At 41.8% G+C, this 16,586-nt stretch overlaps 1 protein-coding gene across 3 annotated transcripts in view; it reads left to right on the forward strand.

Annotated features, from left to right (window-relative positions):
* PXDN (peroxidasin) overlaps positions 1–16,216 on the forward strand; it is an 89,142-nt gene extending 72,926 nt beyond the window's left edge. For 2 of the 3 annotated variants that reach the window (XM_044418785.1, XM_044418792.1), the window contains 6 exons: positions 2,014–2,148; positions 3,225–3,433; positions 6,206–6,326; positions 9,994–10,123; positions 10,927–11,040; positions 11,709–16,216. In XM_044418785.1, coding sequence (XP_044274720.1) covers positions 2,014–2,148; positions 3,225–3,433; positions 6,206–6,326; positions 9,994–10,123; positions 10,927–11,040; positions 11,709–11,834 — 835 coding nt within the window. In that variant the 3' untranslated portion in view covers positions 11,835–16,216. Of the gene's footprint in view, positions 1–2,013; positions 2,149–3,217; positions 3,434–6,205; positions 6,327–9,993; positions 10,124–10,926; positions 11,041–11,708 lie in introns of those variants that run through there. The other variant, XM_044418800.1, reaches the window with a different exon arrangement.
* The last annotated feature ends 370 nt before the right edge of the window (positions 16,217–16,586 follow it).

Genomic DNA, 16,586 nt, shown 5'->3' on the forward strand with positions numbered 1-16,586 from the left:
CCAGCTAAAGGTGATATTTTTTCTTAGGATGTTCCTGAAATGGTTTTTTTTTTTTTTTTTTTTTTGCGAGAGAGGTGCCCATCCAATCCAAAGTTCCTTCCTGGTGATGCTCCCCATTGTGTCAGTTTGCATCTGTATCTCAGTGGAAGAACCAAATCCATTTTTTTTACTTCTTTACATGTAGATTTGAGCTTCCTTTGCTTTTTATTTGCATCTAGTGGCTACAGGGGAACAGTTCTGCATAACTGTCCCATGCCCCAAGGTGTGCGCTTTTTCCCCAGGAGACCTAAAGTTTTTTCTCTGCAAACATCTGCACATGAAGGTCATGGCTAGAGAAAACTATGGGACCAGGAGTTTGGGGTCAGCAGATTAACCCCTTTTCCTGGTAATGGTGTAATTTGTCAGGCGGGTTTGGTTTGTCTGTTAAAATAGATAGATCCTTTGGGTGGGCAGTATCTGGGCAGTATGCTGCGCTGCCCACATAGCAACAAGTTCCATGGTAAGCCGCCTGCAGTGCTAGCTGTTTTTTAAGGCAACTGCAAACAGGCAGAAATGATCTTTTCTGGAATAGGGCAGGTTAGCAGAATTCACAGCAGGTTCCTGCTAGTAGGTGCTGCTTAACACCATGAGTCTTGGATACAGCAGCTCTTCTGTGCCCATCTTTCGACTCAAACAAGCTCTGATAAGCCAATATGACATACCAGAAGTAGTAAAAACTGTTCGAGTAACAAATCAGGTTTCTTAAACAAGCATTTCAGCTCTGTTTGCAAAAGCTCAATGATTGCAGCTCTCCATAAATCATAACTGTTCTCAGTTAGTTATACTGAGATTTAATTCAGAGAACAGTCCAAAGCTAATGAGTGTAACTGATCGATACAATGTGGTTTCCCATTGCAATCTCTACAGTGCAGAATGCAGGGCATGGGGCCTGAATGATTCCTGGTAAAAAGCATCCCAGGCAAAGACAAAGTTTCCAGAAGAAGAACTAAGTAAATTCATACAAAAAGAGATTTGTCCACACTTGCAATCTTCATGCCACCAATCAAAACTAGGGTGAAAGTATAGGCTCAGGAGGAGGTGCTAAGTAAAGACATTCACACGTAGATTTAGATGAATATCACTTCCACTTCAGTAACTCGGCTATGTGGGCCAAAGCATGTAAAATATCCAAGAGTCCTGATCAGTCCAAACCAGCAGACCCTCCAGGTTATCGAAGACAAAGGTGCACAACTCCTATCAAACAGGTATTTGGGGTCTATGAAAAATACAGCAATACCTTCCAGGTCCTTCATGATACACAGATCAGGCATGATTCAGGTGCAATAGATTAGGTGAGACGTGTTTCCTGCTGCTCAGAGACAGGTCCCTCCCATGAAGGGCCACAGGTAACAACAGACAGGAAAGGATGGTCAGTAGAAATGATGTCCCCAGCATGGGATCTCAGTCTGAGCATCTGCTGAATAGCAAGGGTGGTACTGCAGTAGCACATCTCCAACCTGTCTAATTGGCAGACATTCTTGGACTATCCATGCCAGACGGCATTTCTAGTCTGTTCTCTTGGGAAAGTGCATTGACCTCGGCAGCACCTCTGATAACCCCTGTACTCTTTCCCCTATAACAGTGTCATGGAAATATTACACATATAGTCAAAAACTAGAAGCTGGGTGGGAGGGACTGAGAAAACTGACAGAGATAGGCTCATATGGATTCTGATATTCCACAGCCCAAACTAGACCTCCCCCCCGCCCCGCCCTGTCCCATTCAAGGCCTTCTTGCATTATATGAAAACTGGGCACAGCCAGAGTCTTAGGCCCTGGGCTTTGCACTGCTGGACTGGGTTCCAGACTCTCCCAGACCACATTACAGAGCCCACTGCAGTACTATGACTAGACCCTAACAAGCATCGCATACTTGCAACATATCGATAAAAAAAGCGGGGGGCATATGTGTGTGCGCGCACGCACACACACACACACATAGAGCATACATAATCATTTATTTTTCTTGTCATAGATTATATGGTTCACCACTGAACATAGATTTGTTTCCTGCTCTTATGGTAGAAGATCTCGTTCCTGGTAGCAGGTTGGGACCAACATTGATGTGTCTGTTGAGCACACAATTTAAACGTCTTCGTGATGGAGACAGGTAAGTTTTGTGTAAAACCAGTAATTTTACAATTTTAAGAGTAATCAGGCACAGTGACCTGCTTTATAACATGCCCCACCATGGATTAATCTACTTTTGGGGGCTGTGACATCATGCCCAGTACCAATAGATACTATCATTGCATGTCTTGTGTCATATAAACCTTGGCAGCAGAGTGAGTATGAGGATTAGACAACATTCAGATAAACTATGGCTAGTGTTTTAGGGTCTAAACTTCAAATAACCCTGGCCAGCCGTTGCCCGAAAATGAGGGCTCCACACTGGGAAGACAGTTTGTGAATACAATTTTTGAATGTATTGAACAGGTCGCTTCTAATTTCTTACTGTTGCACATTGCACCACTGAGATCTTGCAAGTTGTTTCAGTTATCTAAGGTTCGGGTTAAGTTAGAATTTATTCAGGCTGCATTAAAATGTAAACTAGGACGATGAGCCATGATGTTTAATCATTTAAGAGAATATGATGGAGTTGATAAATATGTCAGGAGAACTAACCCATCAAGGAGATGATAATGTAAGAAGCAACTATGCTATTAAATACATTGGTACTTTCTTGATACCATTTATATGAATATGCATTCAGTCATATGTGCTGCATAATTTTGAACATTGCATTCTTCTAGAACATGGGGCCTCAAACTACAGCCCAGGGGCCGGATCCGGCCCACCATGCCCATTTGGACCCACCATGCGTGTGCCCACACACGCCGCCACCCATCTTGCCCCATGCATGGGAGGCGGCAGTTTGCTTGCTCAGAGAAAACGATCTCTGAGCAAGCAAGCAAGCTGCTGCCTTGTGTACCCGCCTCACGGCACATGCCCCCCCGCCTCCTCTTGCCTCCCCTTGCTGCTCGTGCCTGCCCAGCCTGACCGCGCGCATGCGCCGCCCCCACACCCTTGTTGGCCCGCACACACCACCGGCACCACCATTCCAGCCCACGCCCAGCACTGGCATCTTTCAGCTGGCCCCCTGGTGGAAAAGTTTGAGGACCCCTGTCCTAGAACTTTATATTATTGACGTCTAAGAATTTACTCTTCCTTTACGTGAGACCACAGGTTATGGCATGAGAACCCTGGGGTGTTTACTCCTGCTCAGTTGACACAGATCAAGCAGTCGTCCCTCGCTCGAATTCTGTGTGACAATGGCGACAACATAACCAGAGTGCAACATGATGTGTTCAGAGTGGCTGAATACCCACATGGATATGCAAGCTGTGATTCAATTCCTAAGGTGGATCTCAGGATGTGGCAAGATTGCTGTGAAGGTATGTCTGAGGACACACACGCACACTTTCCAGTTTACTTTCGAAGGACAGTGTATACTTTTTCAGATGAAATTAAATATGCTGCACAGGAGCAAGCAGTAACTATCCCCTCCCCCACACGCCCTGCACCAGCCCCACCACCCACTTCTCATAGATAAGGATTTTTTGTTGTTTATCGTTTTTTCTTGTCATATAAATGAATACATAAACAAACAGTATAAAAGCATGTGCTTATTTGTCTTTGGAAGCTAGAAGAACTCAAAACATAAAATGCTGTCCTTTGCAAAAGCCTTAGGACGGCTTACAAAGATAAAATACACATATCACCAAACATAAATAAATTGAATTATCAACCCACTCTGGCTGCGGTTAAAATATAATGGTAAAAATACAATATTAAAACTTATTAAAATGTTGATCAAATAAAAAAGTCAAAAAACTTACAATGACGGCGCCAGGTGGACCTCTCTGGGGAGCTCATTCCATAGACGGGGTGCCACCACAGAGAAGGCTCTCCTCCGGGTACTCTGTCTCCTAATATCTTTCACAGAGGGTTCCTGGAGGAGGGCCTCTGCTGCCGATCTCAGGGGGTGGGAGGGCAAATAGGGAAGAAGGCGTTCCTTTAGGTATCCAGGTCCCAAGCCATTTAGGGCTTTATAGGTAATAACCAGCACCTTGAATTGAGCCCGGACTTCGATGGAAAGCCAGTGGAGCTGATAGAGGACTGGGGTTATATGAGAATAACGCTCAATCCCCGTCAGCATTCTGACAGCTCTGTTTTGCACCATCTGAAGTATCCAGGCTGTCTTCAAGGGCAGCCCCACGTATTGCAGAAATCCAACTGGGAAGTAACCAATGCATGTGTCACTGTTGCTAGGCAATCTTCCTCCAGGTAGGGACACAGCTGATGGATTAGCCGAAGCTGAAAGAAAGCGCTCCTCGCCACCGCAGTCACTTGAGCTTCCAAGGACAGCTCCGGATCAAGGAGCAGTCCCAAGCTGCAGACCCTGTCCTATAGAAGGAATGCAACCCCATCCAGGGCAAGGCCCAAGTCACCTACCCAGGCGCTCGAATCACCCACCAACAGAACTTCCATCGTATCTGGATTGCATTTCAGTTTATTGGCCCTCATCCAGCCAGGCACCTTGGCCAGGCACTGGTTCAGCACAGCCACTGCCTCACCTGGGTTAGTTGAAAAAGAGAGGTAGACCTGGGTGTCATCAGTGTACTGATGACGCTGCAGCCCACATCTCCTGATGACCTCTCCCAGTGGTTTCATGTAGATATTAAACAGCAAGGGGGACAAAATGGACCCCTGCGATACTCCATGGCATAACCTTTTTGAATCGGCCATCGAGATAGGAGCGGAACCACTGCCAAGCAGTGCCACCTACTCCCAGGCCCGCTAGCCTATCCAGAAGGATACCATGGTCGATGGTATCAAAAGCCGCTGAGAGGTCCAGGAGGATCAACAGGGACACACTCCCCCATCTCTCTCCCTGCACAGGTCATCATACAGGGCGACCAAGGCAGATTCAGTGCCGTACCCGGGTCTGAAGCCGGACTGAAATGGTCCAGATAATCAGTCTCATCCAAGAGTGCTTGGAATTGTCCCACCACCACCCGCTCTAGCACCTTGCCCAGGAACGGGATGTTGGCCACCGGTCTATAATTGGCGGCCACCTCTGGATCCAGGGGCGCCTTCTTTAGGACTGGCCTGATTACCGCCTCCTTTAAAGGAGCGGGCACCTGGCCGTCCCTCAGAGAGGCATTAATAACCTTCAGGACCCAGGAACCAATCCTATGTTTGGCTTTAATTAATTATGGAAGAAGGGTACTACTGTGGCCAACACTTCTCACCACAAAATTATTGTTCTAATATCAGATTCTCTCTCTCTCTCTCAATATGTCAGCTCCTTTTCTGTTGGTTTGCTCCCTAAGTACTGATAAATGTTCCTTTTTAAGCTTGCGTTATTATAATTGCATTACAATGCATTTATATCCTGCTATTTTTCTCGTGAGGAACCCAAGGTGGTTTAAATAGCCCCATTTTATCCTTTAAATGTGTTTCTTAAAGCACCACATCAGCCCTCTCAGACCACAGATCTGCATAGAGATGCTGCCTGAAAAAGGATTCGTCAGAGTCATGCTTTCAGGTGAAAAATGGAAATGAATAATCTTTCACTTGGCCTTTTGTAGTACATACCCAGTGCTACAAAAGGCTTTCCACTCTCAGTAGGATGCCTGATAACAAGAAAGCTCTCAACAGCCCTACAGTTGTGCACTTCCCCTACTGTTCAAGACCATTTCATTTTCTATGCTTATCTTGCATGTTGTTTATTTGTGATTTGTCAGGGCAAAGGGTTGGATCCTGGGTTGCCTAATGGACTGCTGTGCTTGCAAATACTGTCCAGTTCTGACCAACACACACACACACACACACACACACACTCTTACAGCTCAGTTTTGATTAATCCAAAGAAACAGAAGAAGGTGATTTTTTGAAACACCGAAAAGGGATCTTTTTGACACCAAACAGTCAAAGTAAGGTGCCTGGGCACAAGTCTACTATAACAATTTAATTCTATTTTCACTCAATATCTTTCAAAGGCACTAGATGTTTCACTGGAAGATTTGTGGGGAGGGAATTATATTTCATTTTTGCATACATAATTTTCCATGCCAGAAGAAGGGACTGTTAAAAGCTTCTTACATTTTACTGGGCATGATACAGTCTTCATCTATATTTTATAACATCCTGCTTCATTTCAGACTGTAGAACTAGAGGACAATTCAATGCATTCTCATACCACTTCCGAGGACGACGTTCTCTTGATTATAGTTTCCATGAAGACAAGCCTTCAAAGCACATGAAAATGTCAAGAACAACAAGGTAAACAGTATTAAAATAATTGTAATTTGTAAACATATATTGTTATTGCAACATATTACTTTCTGGTAGCCTGTAAGACAGAGGTTTTTTAATACTATAATTTATCATTTGTTCCTCAGCATGTGAATTTTAGGACTGTGTCCATCTCTTAACAAATAAAGACGGTAATCCTCTCTTGTATAAGTCCAATGTTTGGAAATTAGCCAGTATAAACATTTGATAGTGTTCATATTTTAACATTTACAAATAGTGACCAAGTCATTCACTAAGTCTTCAATTTTCATTTGTTTCTGAGTGAGTGTTTTAATATATGTATGTTTCAAGTGAGAGGTAAAAAGGGGACAACAGACAGAAGAGAATGAAAACAAATGAAGACTGTGAGACAATCCTAAACTGGTTCTATCATTTATTCCAGGGTCAGGCAACCTTTTTGGGCACATTTGACAATTTCAGAAACCATCCTTGGCCCCACCATAAAACGGTGAGAGGCATGGACAAGGACAATTAATCTGCCCGAAATATTGTGTACATGGGTAGAGACGGATCTCTGGGGGAATGTTCTGAGCCCTGTTCTCTACACAGCTGATCCAAATCCACAGCTGCAGAACTGAAATACATTTCACAGCAAAATGTCTTAATTTTCTTTTTGAGTGGAAGTGGTATGCTAGGAAAGGAGGTGCATTGGTCCCCACAGGCACTGAGCTGGATACCCCGTGTTTGTTCTCATTGCTGCTTTCTTGTTTGTTTATACATACTTCTGTCAGCTACAGGAAGAGCAAACCTTAGGTTCTTATTTACATTGATGATCATGTTTAGAAGCAAATTTGCTTCTGTGCAATAGAAATCCTTATTCTACTGTTCCTTTAGTATGAAGGGTGAAATCCAGTGTTGGCTGGATAGACTGCAACAATGAAACTCTCCTCTCCTCTCCTCTCAGTGGAAGTCCCTGGCATCCCACCCCCAAATCTGCTATGGAGGGTCCCCATTCTCCCAAAGTAGAGTTTGAGGACAAGGTACAGGACAGAAAGAGAACAGTCTCCCTCTCCACTGTGCTTATGGAAGCTATCCTGTTGGCAGGAGGAGCTAATCAGATAGAACTTGGTGTTATGTAACTGCCAGAAGTAAAATTACCACTCTTTTCTCTGGTGGTACAATCTCATTCTTGGATGGGATGTGGAGAAGGCAGTGAGTGCTGTCACCAGATATCTCAGTACAGATTAGCAGTTTAGAAAACTTTGGTCTATTTTGGCCACCTTTCAGATGGTCACATGAGCTAGAAGCCTGTGCTCCTCTTTTTCCAAACCCCAGCACAGTACACAGGGTTCCGCAGGCCACAAGGAAAATTAAGATCTTATTCTGGATCTTAAGGTTGCTTCATTGCTGCTTAGAATCAAGCCTTCCACTGTGCTTCAAGAATTTCTAAGGGTTTTTTCATAATTAAATCAGAATAACTGTGCTTTTGTTGAAATAGGGAATTTCATTCTATAATATTTGGAGAATAGTAGTGCATGCATTTAGCATATATATGCTAAAATTGGCAATCTTTTTCCTTATCTTGACCGGCTTTCACATCCTTTCTTACTATCAGCAACAAGGCATGGGGAGAAGATTAAACCATTTATTAGAAAGGCAGCTTGCTAGTCTATTGAAATCCAGGAATGTAATACTGACTTTTATTTTTAAGTCAAAGGAATATAAAGCTCAATAAAGAGAGCCCCTGCTACTTAGTATTATTTTTCAGTACCCAGTAAGGTTTATGCTAAGCCTTCATATTGAAGAAGAATTACGTATCAGCAATTCCTTTTTCAAAATATCTAGCTATTGGGGAAATTATCATTTATAGCTTTCCTATGCAGATTCTATCTATTCATCGTTATTAAATCAGCATCTTGTTGGTATTAAATACCGCAACCAGAAATAGTTGCCACAGCTGGGGTTTGCATCCCTTTTGTGCCGTTTTTTAGATTTCTGTTCTGTTTGCATGGGATGCAAAGACTACATGGCATTTTAAATGGAACAAACTAATCTTTCAAAATTGTCACTGTTACATTTGTTAAGGCCAACAAATATACCCTGCAATAAGTACCAGCCTTGAGGAAAGCCTAGAAATAGCCTTTTAATCCCAGTCAAAGCTTTAAGCTCCTGTTGCTGCTATGGGCATGAATAATTACCTTTATTGAGATAAGTGTGTAACCAAGCAATCTCAGTCGGGTTATTCAACATGGATAAAAACAGCAGATTTTAGATTCAGTGTAGGATCATTGGATAATTGTCTTCACTCTCCAGCAGAAATGGGACTACCAAGCAGGACCCAAGGCTTGCATGCTTGCTCGTTACTTGTTTCATTGTTACTTCAGCTAGTGCTGCAGTGGGCTAACAATAGTTACTTGTTTCACGCCTTTCCAAAATGGCAGCAGAAATGTGTTCCCTGGACGCTGAGGTGGCTCCAGCATGTCTTAGCCACCAGGAAACACGAAAGAGGAAGAAGTACTGGGTTCTTTGTTCTGTCTCTGCTTAACTTTCCAACATTCAATACTGGGGATTTGCCATCTCACCTCTTGGACAGGGATGGATGAATTCAATGCCTCAGTGACCAGGATGATGACAGAAAGGCTGTGCTAACGGGATGTTTCACTTCCCTTGTCAAGGAGTGAAAAAACAAATCAAACTAATCTGTTTCTGAATCAACCTGGACAAGAACTGAGACATTCAGACACTTAAATCTGATTGAGCAATAGATGGAGAAAGCTAGATAAGTAATCCAAACACACCTATGGTACATTCTTATGCAAGTTTAGACAAAGTCCCCCACCATAGGACTTTTTCCTGCCTAAAACTGCCTAGAATTGCACCTTTAAGCTTTTTTGGCCAGACTGCCAAGTTGAGTTACATTCAGGGCCTGTTGCATTTGTCACGCTGCACTCGAGCAAAAGCACTTTTCTGCAGGGCGCCTTCTACATCTGCCAGCTCTTTTCCCACAATACTCAGCAACCATACTTCTCCCCCACTAGCCCCACAGCCTCTTTTGGTCGCATGCATGTGTTATGCACGCATGATGAGCTTTCCCCAACACGGTTTCCTCCAAATGTTCTAGACCTGAAGCCCCCTCAGCTCCAGGCAGTGGGGCCAATGGCCCAGGATGCTAGACATGCAGTCCCAGGCATCTGGAAGGTATCACACTGGGCACATCTGCTCTGTGAGGACCCCGAGTCAGACCACAGCCCCCCACCGAGTGCACCATTCTTGTTGTTGCTGTCGTCATTTTTAAAAGACAGCCTTCCTCTCGCCTGTTACAGAGATCTGTAGAGAAATGTACATCCTTCGTGCCTGTAATGCTTGATGGTTTAGTGAACAGTGAAAGCTGTTGTACTTTTTCTCTCCCCCTTTGTAGTTGATTAATGGCAAACAGTGCTGCGAAGCAGGCTAAGCTTGAGTGTAATTGCACATCGGCAGGACAATCCTGCCTCTGTACACTAGATTTCTGCAGTGGTATTCTCTATCTTTAAACTTACCACTTTCAAGAAGCCAGGTCACAAAATCCATTCTGCATACCAGCTTTCCTGCACATGCCTATTCGGTACTCCAACAATTGTGACGAAAACATCAATTTAAAAAGGATTGCACATGCTCTTATTCAATACATTGGTTACTTGTTTTCTTGTTGCAGTTTTGCCAGGGAAAATACATTTTTCAATAGCTCTACTTCCTTTGATGAGCGCAAGAAATCACCTATGATGAATGACTTCAAAGAATTTGTTGGAGATATGCAAAAAACAATTACAGACCTCAGAAATCAGGTGAACATAGAACATTTTGTAGATAATCTTGACTATATGGCACAGAAAATATTTCTGCAGTATAAAACAGTGCAGTCCTGTACACATCTACTCAGTTAGTTTGATTAAGTTCAGTGGTACTTAATATAATCATTTAAAAGTATCTTCCTAGGACCTGCTAATGAAAGGGAGGTGAAGCTATCACCGATTCGAGTCTCTTGTGTTTCTAAAGGGTTGCTAGACCCTCTGCACCAATGTGGAAGGTATCCAAGGGTCTGCAAGTAGGGGGATCGTAGGCAAAAAATACTTGGAATTGATCAAATGTCCTTCTGTTCAATGGAATGGCACCTTAAGAGCCAACCTCATGGTTTTAAAGATATGCTTTCTTATATGCAGTTTAAATGAAAATATTTATTCCAACCATATTAAGTACTTGAAAACTTACTTTTGCAGTCATTGAGAGAATGTACCAATAGAATATATGACATAAATATAATTGGTTTTTCATTGCTGCTTTCTGATGCTTCATTGAAGCAAGACATTATCTTGACACTCACTGTGATATAGCGGTTAAGTTTTGGACTTGGGTTCAGATCCCCGCTCAGTGATGAAGCTCTCTGGGTAATGTTAGACCAGTCAACTCTTTCTCAGTCTAACCAACCATGCAGAATTGTTTTGAGAATACAATGTGGGTTGAAAGTAAAAGGGCCTAGCATGAGCAGTTCAGTTCTTCCAAGAAGGATGGTGGGCTTTGATTGCAGCCTGGTTAGCCAATTACTGGGAGATAACTTAATTATGGATAAACAAAATTTTCTTGTCTTCAGATAAAGAAACTTGAATCACGGCTCAGTAGAACTGAATGCACTGATGAAAAGGGTAAAACTTATTCCAGGAATGAAACTTGGAAAAAAGACCCATGTACCAGGTGTGAATGCAAGGTGAGTAGGAAGGATGTACATTTCAGTGGTTTAATGTGCATGGGATCCCAGTCATATGCTTGCTTGGGCAGGTGTCCTACTGCAGTGGTGCTTATGCCCCTGCAGGATACATAGGACTACAAATGTATACTGATTATTTTCACGATAAATTAGTAGTTGGTTAATGTCTCCATTTCTGTAAATGTAGTTCTGCACTGCTGAGAAGAGCTTCCCTGTTTGTTGTGTTCATTGAAAGTTGATGTCATAGTGCAATTCTGTACCCACTTTCCTGGAAGTAAACCCCATTGAGTTCAATGGAATTTACTTCTGCTATACATAGGATTGCATTGTTAATCTGTGATGACATAGGCAAACCTGTGAGTTAGGGACAATTCCTTTATATAGGCTTAACATTAATAACCATTAGATTAAAAATCTAATATTTGCTTTGGTTCAGTAGGAAACTAGACCATAGTACATGTGGGAAGTTGTAGGCCTTCTTTGTGTGCGAAGCTGCATAGAATTGTATCTTTAGTGAACTCCCCTGGGATTACTGATGTGTCGTGGTCAAAGTTTCTGTATCAGTAACTTAAGCCATCATATCGCTCATAGGAGCTAGTTCCTGAATAATGCAAATGTTGTATGCATTGATCAGGTGTTGAACTAATGCTATGGTTCTTGAAACACAGGTTGGCCAGATAACCTGTTATGTGGAATCGTGTCCACCAAATAATTGTGCTACACCGATGAAGCTGAAAGGAGTTTGCTGTCCTGTCTGTTTAAAACAAACTGCTACCAAGGAAAATAAACCCTAAGTCTGCTTTGCAACAGTCACGTACGGATATCTGCTGATGGCAAATACAAGCAACAATAGGATTAAAACCATAACAGCAAGTCAAGATGTTACCGGACAGCATTCAAAAGATGGTGTAATCATGTTAGAAAATGTATAATTTTACTTGCTTGCCCATTGCAAAAACATGAGTACTGAAAGGGAATACACAACGCAGGTCAAGATAATTTTTGTTAAAACTTCTCAGGTTCAACAAACTGAAAACTGGTGCTACTTTTTAAAGAAGCCTTTGTCAAGTGGCTTTAGGCTCCCAGTCCATTGTTATTTCTTCATACACTGGTGGACAGAAGTCAGGTTTCATTTAATTGGATGAAAGAGGGCTGCAGTTTTGTTTTCAAAGTATGACACATACCGCCCAGGCCCTGTTGATGCCTAGCTTGCCAGCCATCTCAGACCCTGACAGAGTTGGCCTGCAGGCCAAATTAAATGTTTCACTGATCACATATAGCGATAATATAGTGTAACTCTACAGAATAGGTTTTCTTCTGTGTAAGCACACATGGCCATGGATTCAATTGGGACCCTGGTGTTCTAGGAAGGGAGGCTTAAAACTTTATCTCACTAATTTCCCTCCAAATCCATTGCAGACAGTGGAAAGCCATTTTTTCTTTTTAAATTTTTGGGGGAAAATAGATGGGAAGCAGGTTGAATCCCTTCTGGCCCTCTCCTGAAGCATCATGGTCCAAATCCAAATTGGGGCCCTGTGAACTTACGCAATGGGGAGAAAGATTTATGCACTGTGCATAATTAGCTAATCGTTTAGTTTGGACCTGAGGTCTTCTGACAGTAGCATTCAACATAGGTTGAATGGCGTGATCTCAGTGCAGCATTACTTGCCCCTACTTCCTGTGACAGTGCCACTTCTAAAGGACCATGAGACTTCCTTAATATTGGTGTAGATCACTTCCACATCCCTGGCAATATTAAAGTCTTCTCCTAGCCATGCACTGCCATTACCCTGCTTGATTAATAGATATCATGTACCTGAATGTGTGTTAACATCCCACTGAGTCCTGCTGCAAAAATGTAATGTGGTGCAAAATAATACAATATGTAATTATCAAGTATACATACATATGTGAGAAAGGCGCTGCTGGAAAACAAAAGGCATACAAACCTATTTTTAGCTATTGAAGAAAATGATATTTCTTGGCCCAGTAGGATCACTGCCTTGGCTGTTGCTTATTTTTAGCTTGAGCTAGTGACTTGCCTGATTTTTCTGTCCCTTCTATGCTTCATTTATACTTTTTATCCTTTTCCTGTGCAAGAATATTGCTTGTTTTGGAACATACAGGATGTCCTTATCTCACATCTAAGGATGGGAGGAATGCTTCCCATCCCCAGCACCGCAAACCAGAGGACTTCCTGCAGCGGTACTGACAAACTGCTTCCACTCTGAGCTTAATTTTTAGAAAATTAGAGCAGAATCCAGTGTTGTGCAAGTACAATTCCTCCTCCTCCTCCTCCTCCTCCTCCTGCTGCTGTCCCCTCTGCAGCTCTCTGCACTTCCCAAAATCAAATCCAAATCTCTATTGATATAATGAGAGTTTATGGGGGTTGCTATACAAGGGAGGAGAGGAAATAACGCTGTTCAGCTGGTTTAAGCACAAAAATATCCCAGTAATCCCTGGGGTATGAAAAGTTACTTAGTGGTAACATTTCCACCTACTCAGGGATGCCTTCTTTTACCTGAATGCCTGTGTGGCGTGGTTGAACCCCGTCACTGAAAAAGGATCTGTGCTGAATCTTAGCACAAATTAAGCCGGCTCCTCCTAGAGCGCCTTCCTTGATTCATGCAACCCCTTGTTCTGCAGCCAGGTGGAGAAGACCTGACTCTGTGGCATGGCTACTATAATGCTACTCACTGCAAGGTGCTGCATAACCCTGCTTGGCTCAAGAGCACATTTCCGTATATGACACCGTGATTTTAATTGCAAGGATTTAAGAATCTGTGCCCAACTTTAAATGTGTAGCTGTTTTTTTCTGAGCTATACAGAATCAAGGTTGCTTATAAGGAAGATCTCTTTGCTTTTCATAGTTAATAATGCTTTACTCCCACAGACAAGGAAAGGAACATGCACAGACAAGGAAAGGAACAAATAAATGTTTCCTTTATTGTTTCTTTCAGGCAAAGATGGATAGCAGCACAGAAATAAACCAAGTGATTATTTTTAAAAAAGAACTGTATCTAACCACTCATTTGGGCATCTAACATGTGTAACCACCGAAGGCAGCCTTTTCAATAATTGCATGTTCATCCCTCAAAGTTCTGCGTCATACCCGAACGAACCCTTTCCAAAGACATGATGTGGACCGATTCAGATCTAATCCCGCATTGTACCGTACCTCTTGGCACCCTTTTTTACTTCAGGGTCCAGTGCCTTTGACAGTAATTTGCCAATTGTTGCAGCCTTTCCTGGCGTTGAGGTGCAAAGATGTGGAAAGCTTTGTTTGTTATATTTCTGCCCATAGTACAGTTTGCAAAGGTGCCTTATTCCTGCCCTCCCCGGCAGTGGAAAACAACATGCTTCTTGCCCAGTGTGTGGATCCTCTTTTAGACTGATGTGCCTGGCACTCTATAGCACTATTGTGAAAATGTGAAAAAGAAAGCTGTAGTTATGCCCCAATCCTTATATGACAAGCAATAAGCCCCAAAGTGCTGCTAAAGCCCCCTAAAGTGTTGGTCTCTTTAAAATAAATGGGAGGGGAAGATTATAGGAGCACTGAATGATAGGCTCTATGGTGGAAAATCCAGCAGACAGCAGCATTTAGCAGGGATCAGCTGTTCCTTAACATTAAAAAGAAACCATTTTCAAGGTTTCCTAGTTTTTCATAGAATCAGTTTTTCACTGTGTTCCTTGTGTCAAAAACATGTTAATGAGTACTATTTTGCAAATCTGTGTTGCCCACTTAATTTTTTAAAAAACATTGTAGAATGTTTGTCCACATAAACTAGCCATTGTTATGTTTTTAATTTCAATATTGCCTCTTTATAACCAAACTGTATTCTTACACTCAGTGAAGGAAAACTCATACCTCATCGGACAGGCACATTTGGTTTTGTTGATGGTGCTAATCCATAAAACAGTGTCTTAATTTTATGAAATCAACTCTATTTCTTGAAGTCTGAACTCGTTTTGCAGTTTGGGAAAACTCTAGCAGAGTTCAAATTAATAGGATTTAGGAACTGGGAATTAAAAGAATTAAATGCTGTGTGCCAAATATATGCACTTAGCTTCTATAATATTCCAGGTGTCAATTTAATAATTCCCTGGCAGTCTTCATTTTTCCTTTGATAAAAGTGAAATGATGCACTCTTAAAAAGTTACTTGTTTGGTGGGAACAGCAGCAGAATCTGTAAGGTGTTCAGAAAAATTGTCAGGAGTATGCACGAAATGACAAATCCTATTGTTGGCAATCCTGTACATACTTTCTTGGGAGTAAACCCCACTAAATGCAGTGGAACTTACATCCAGATAAACATGTACAGGATTGCCTTGTAAGGCAATTTTTTTATATATAGGTTTGACTTTTGGAGCACAAGACAAATTTTATATATCACTCATTATTTTAAATTCTCCAGTCATTCAGATCACATCTTTTCTTCTTGCTGAAACTCTCAGGCTACTACTAAAATTCCTACACATTTGGATAGATTTCAAAATGAGGGTAAGTGTCATAATTAAAGCATGCTGCTGGCTTTATAGAACCAGTTTTAGTTTTAAAGACTTACTAATCACCATTTATTTCCAAAGCTGTATTGCTAAAACACACACAACCTGCTCAGGTATTTTACAGTACAATCCTATGCATGCCTGCTTAGAAGTAACTCCTGTCGAGTTCATTGGGGTTTACTCCAGGAAAGTTGGCATAGGATTGCAGCCTTACTCACTTATGAATATCTCTTCAGTGTATGTGTTAAACAAACATACCTCTGGTTTCCCTTGTTGAAATAAAGCAGATGTCTAATCAGTGTTTGTTCATAGTATGTAAAATGATATAAATTCCAGCTTTTATTGCTACTAAAAAGCTGGTGGTAAACTGGATTAGGAAATAGGTCTTATTCCAAAGTTTTAAAAGAAAACAAACATAGTACAAATGAATCTGTTTTTACATTTTCTGCTGATTAAAAGATCATATAACAATTTTTAGACAGTGGCCAATGGCTGAATGATCATTTTCTCAGTACTTCTCCAGTTGTGATTGTTCCATATTTATTTACTTTTTTAAAACTCCTACCAAAAGTGAAATCTTAGTTATTTTATTGTACTGAATAAATCTACCAAAGAATTGTTTGCACTGTTATGAATGCTTCTCATTTACAATAAACAGGTCACATTTTTAGATGGAGTCATGGTAAATTATTTCAAACTATTTCAGTAAATAAAAGGGGAGTACCGCTTAGAACTGTGGCAACAGCAGAGCTGCGGGGCGGGATCCAGTCATTGCCCTGATAGCCATGCCTATGTCCTCTGGTTCCACCCACTTTCCAACGATCATCCATGGTTTCCAAGTTTCTGTGGAGTTGTTCCCTATTCTGAATGTTGAAGTACTTCTCTTAAGGCTTAGTTATGCACAGTAAGATTTTAAAATCAAATACGGTCAAGTTTTTGTATTCTGACTGTGCCACTTTTGCCCTTGGTTTCATCCAAAACTGGAATGTGGCCCCATACGGTTCCTTCCCAGTGGAATTTGTTGTAATCTTTACTCAAAG

This window comes from Varanus komodoensis, unplaced genomic scaffold (genome assembly GCF_004798865.1).
Source record: "Varanus komodoensis strain SLA01 unplaced genomic scaffold, ASM479886v1 scaffold10, whole genome shotgun sequence".
Lineage (NCBI taxonomy): Eukaryota > Metazoa > Chordata > Lepidosauria > Squamata > Varanidae > Varanus > Varanus komodoensis.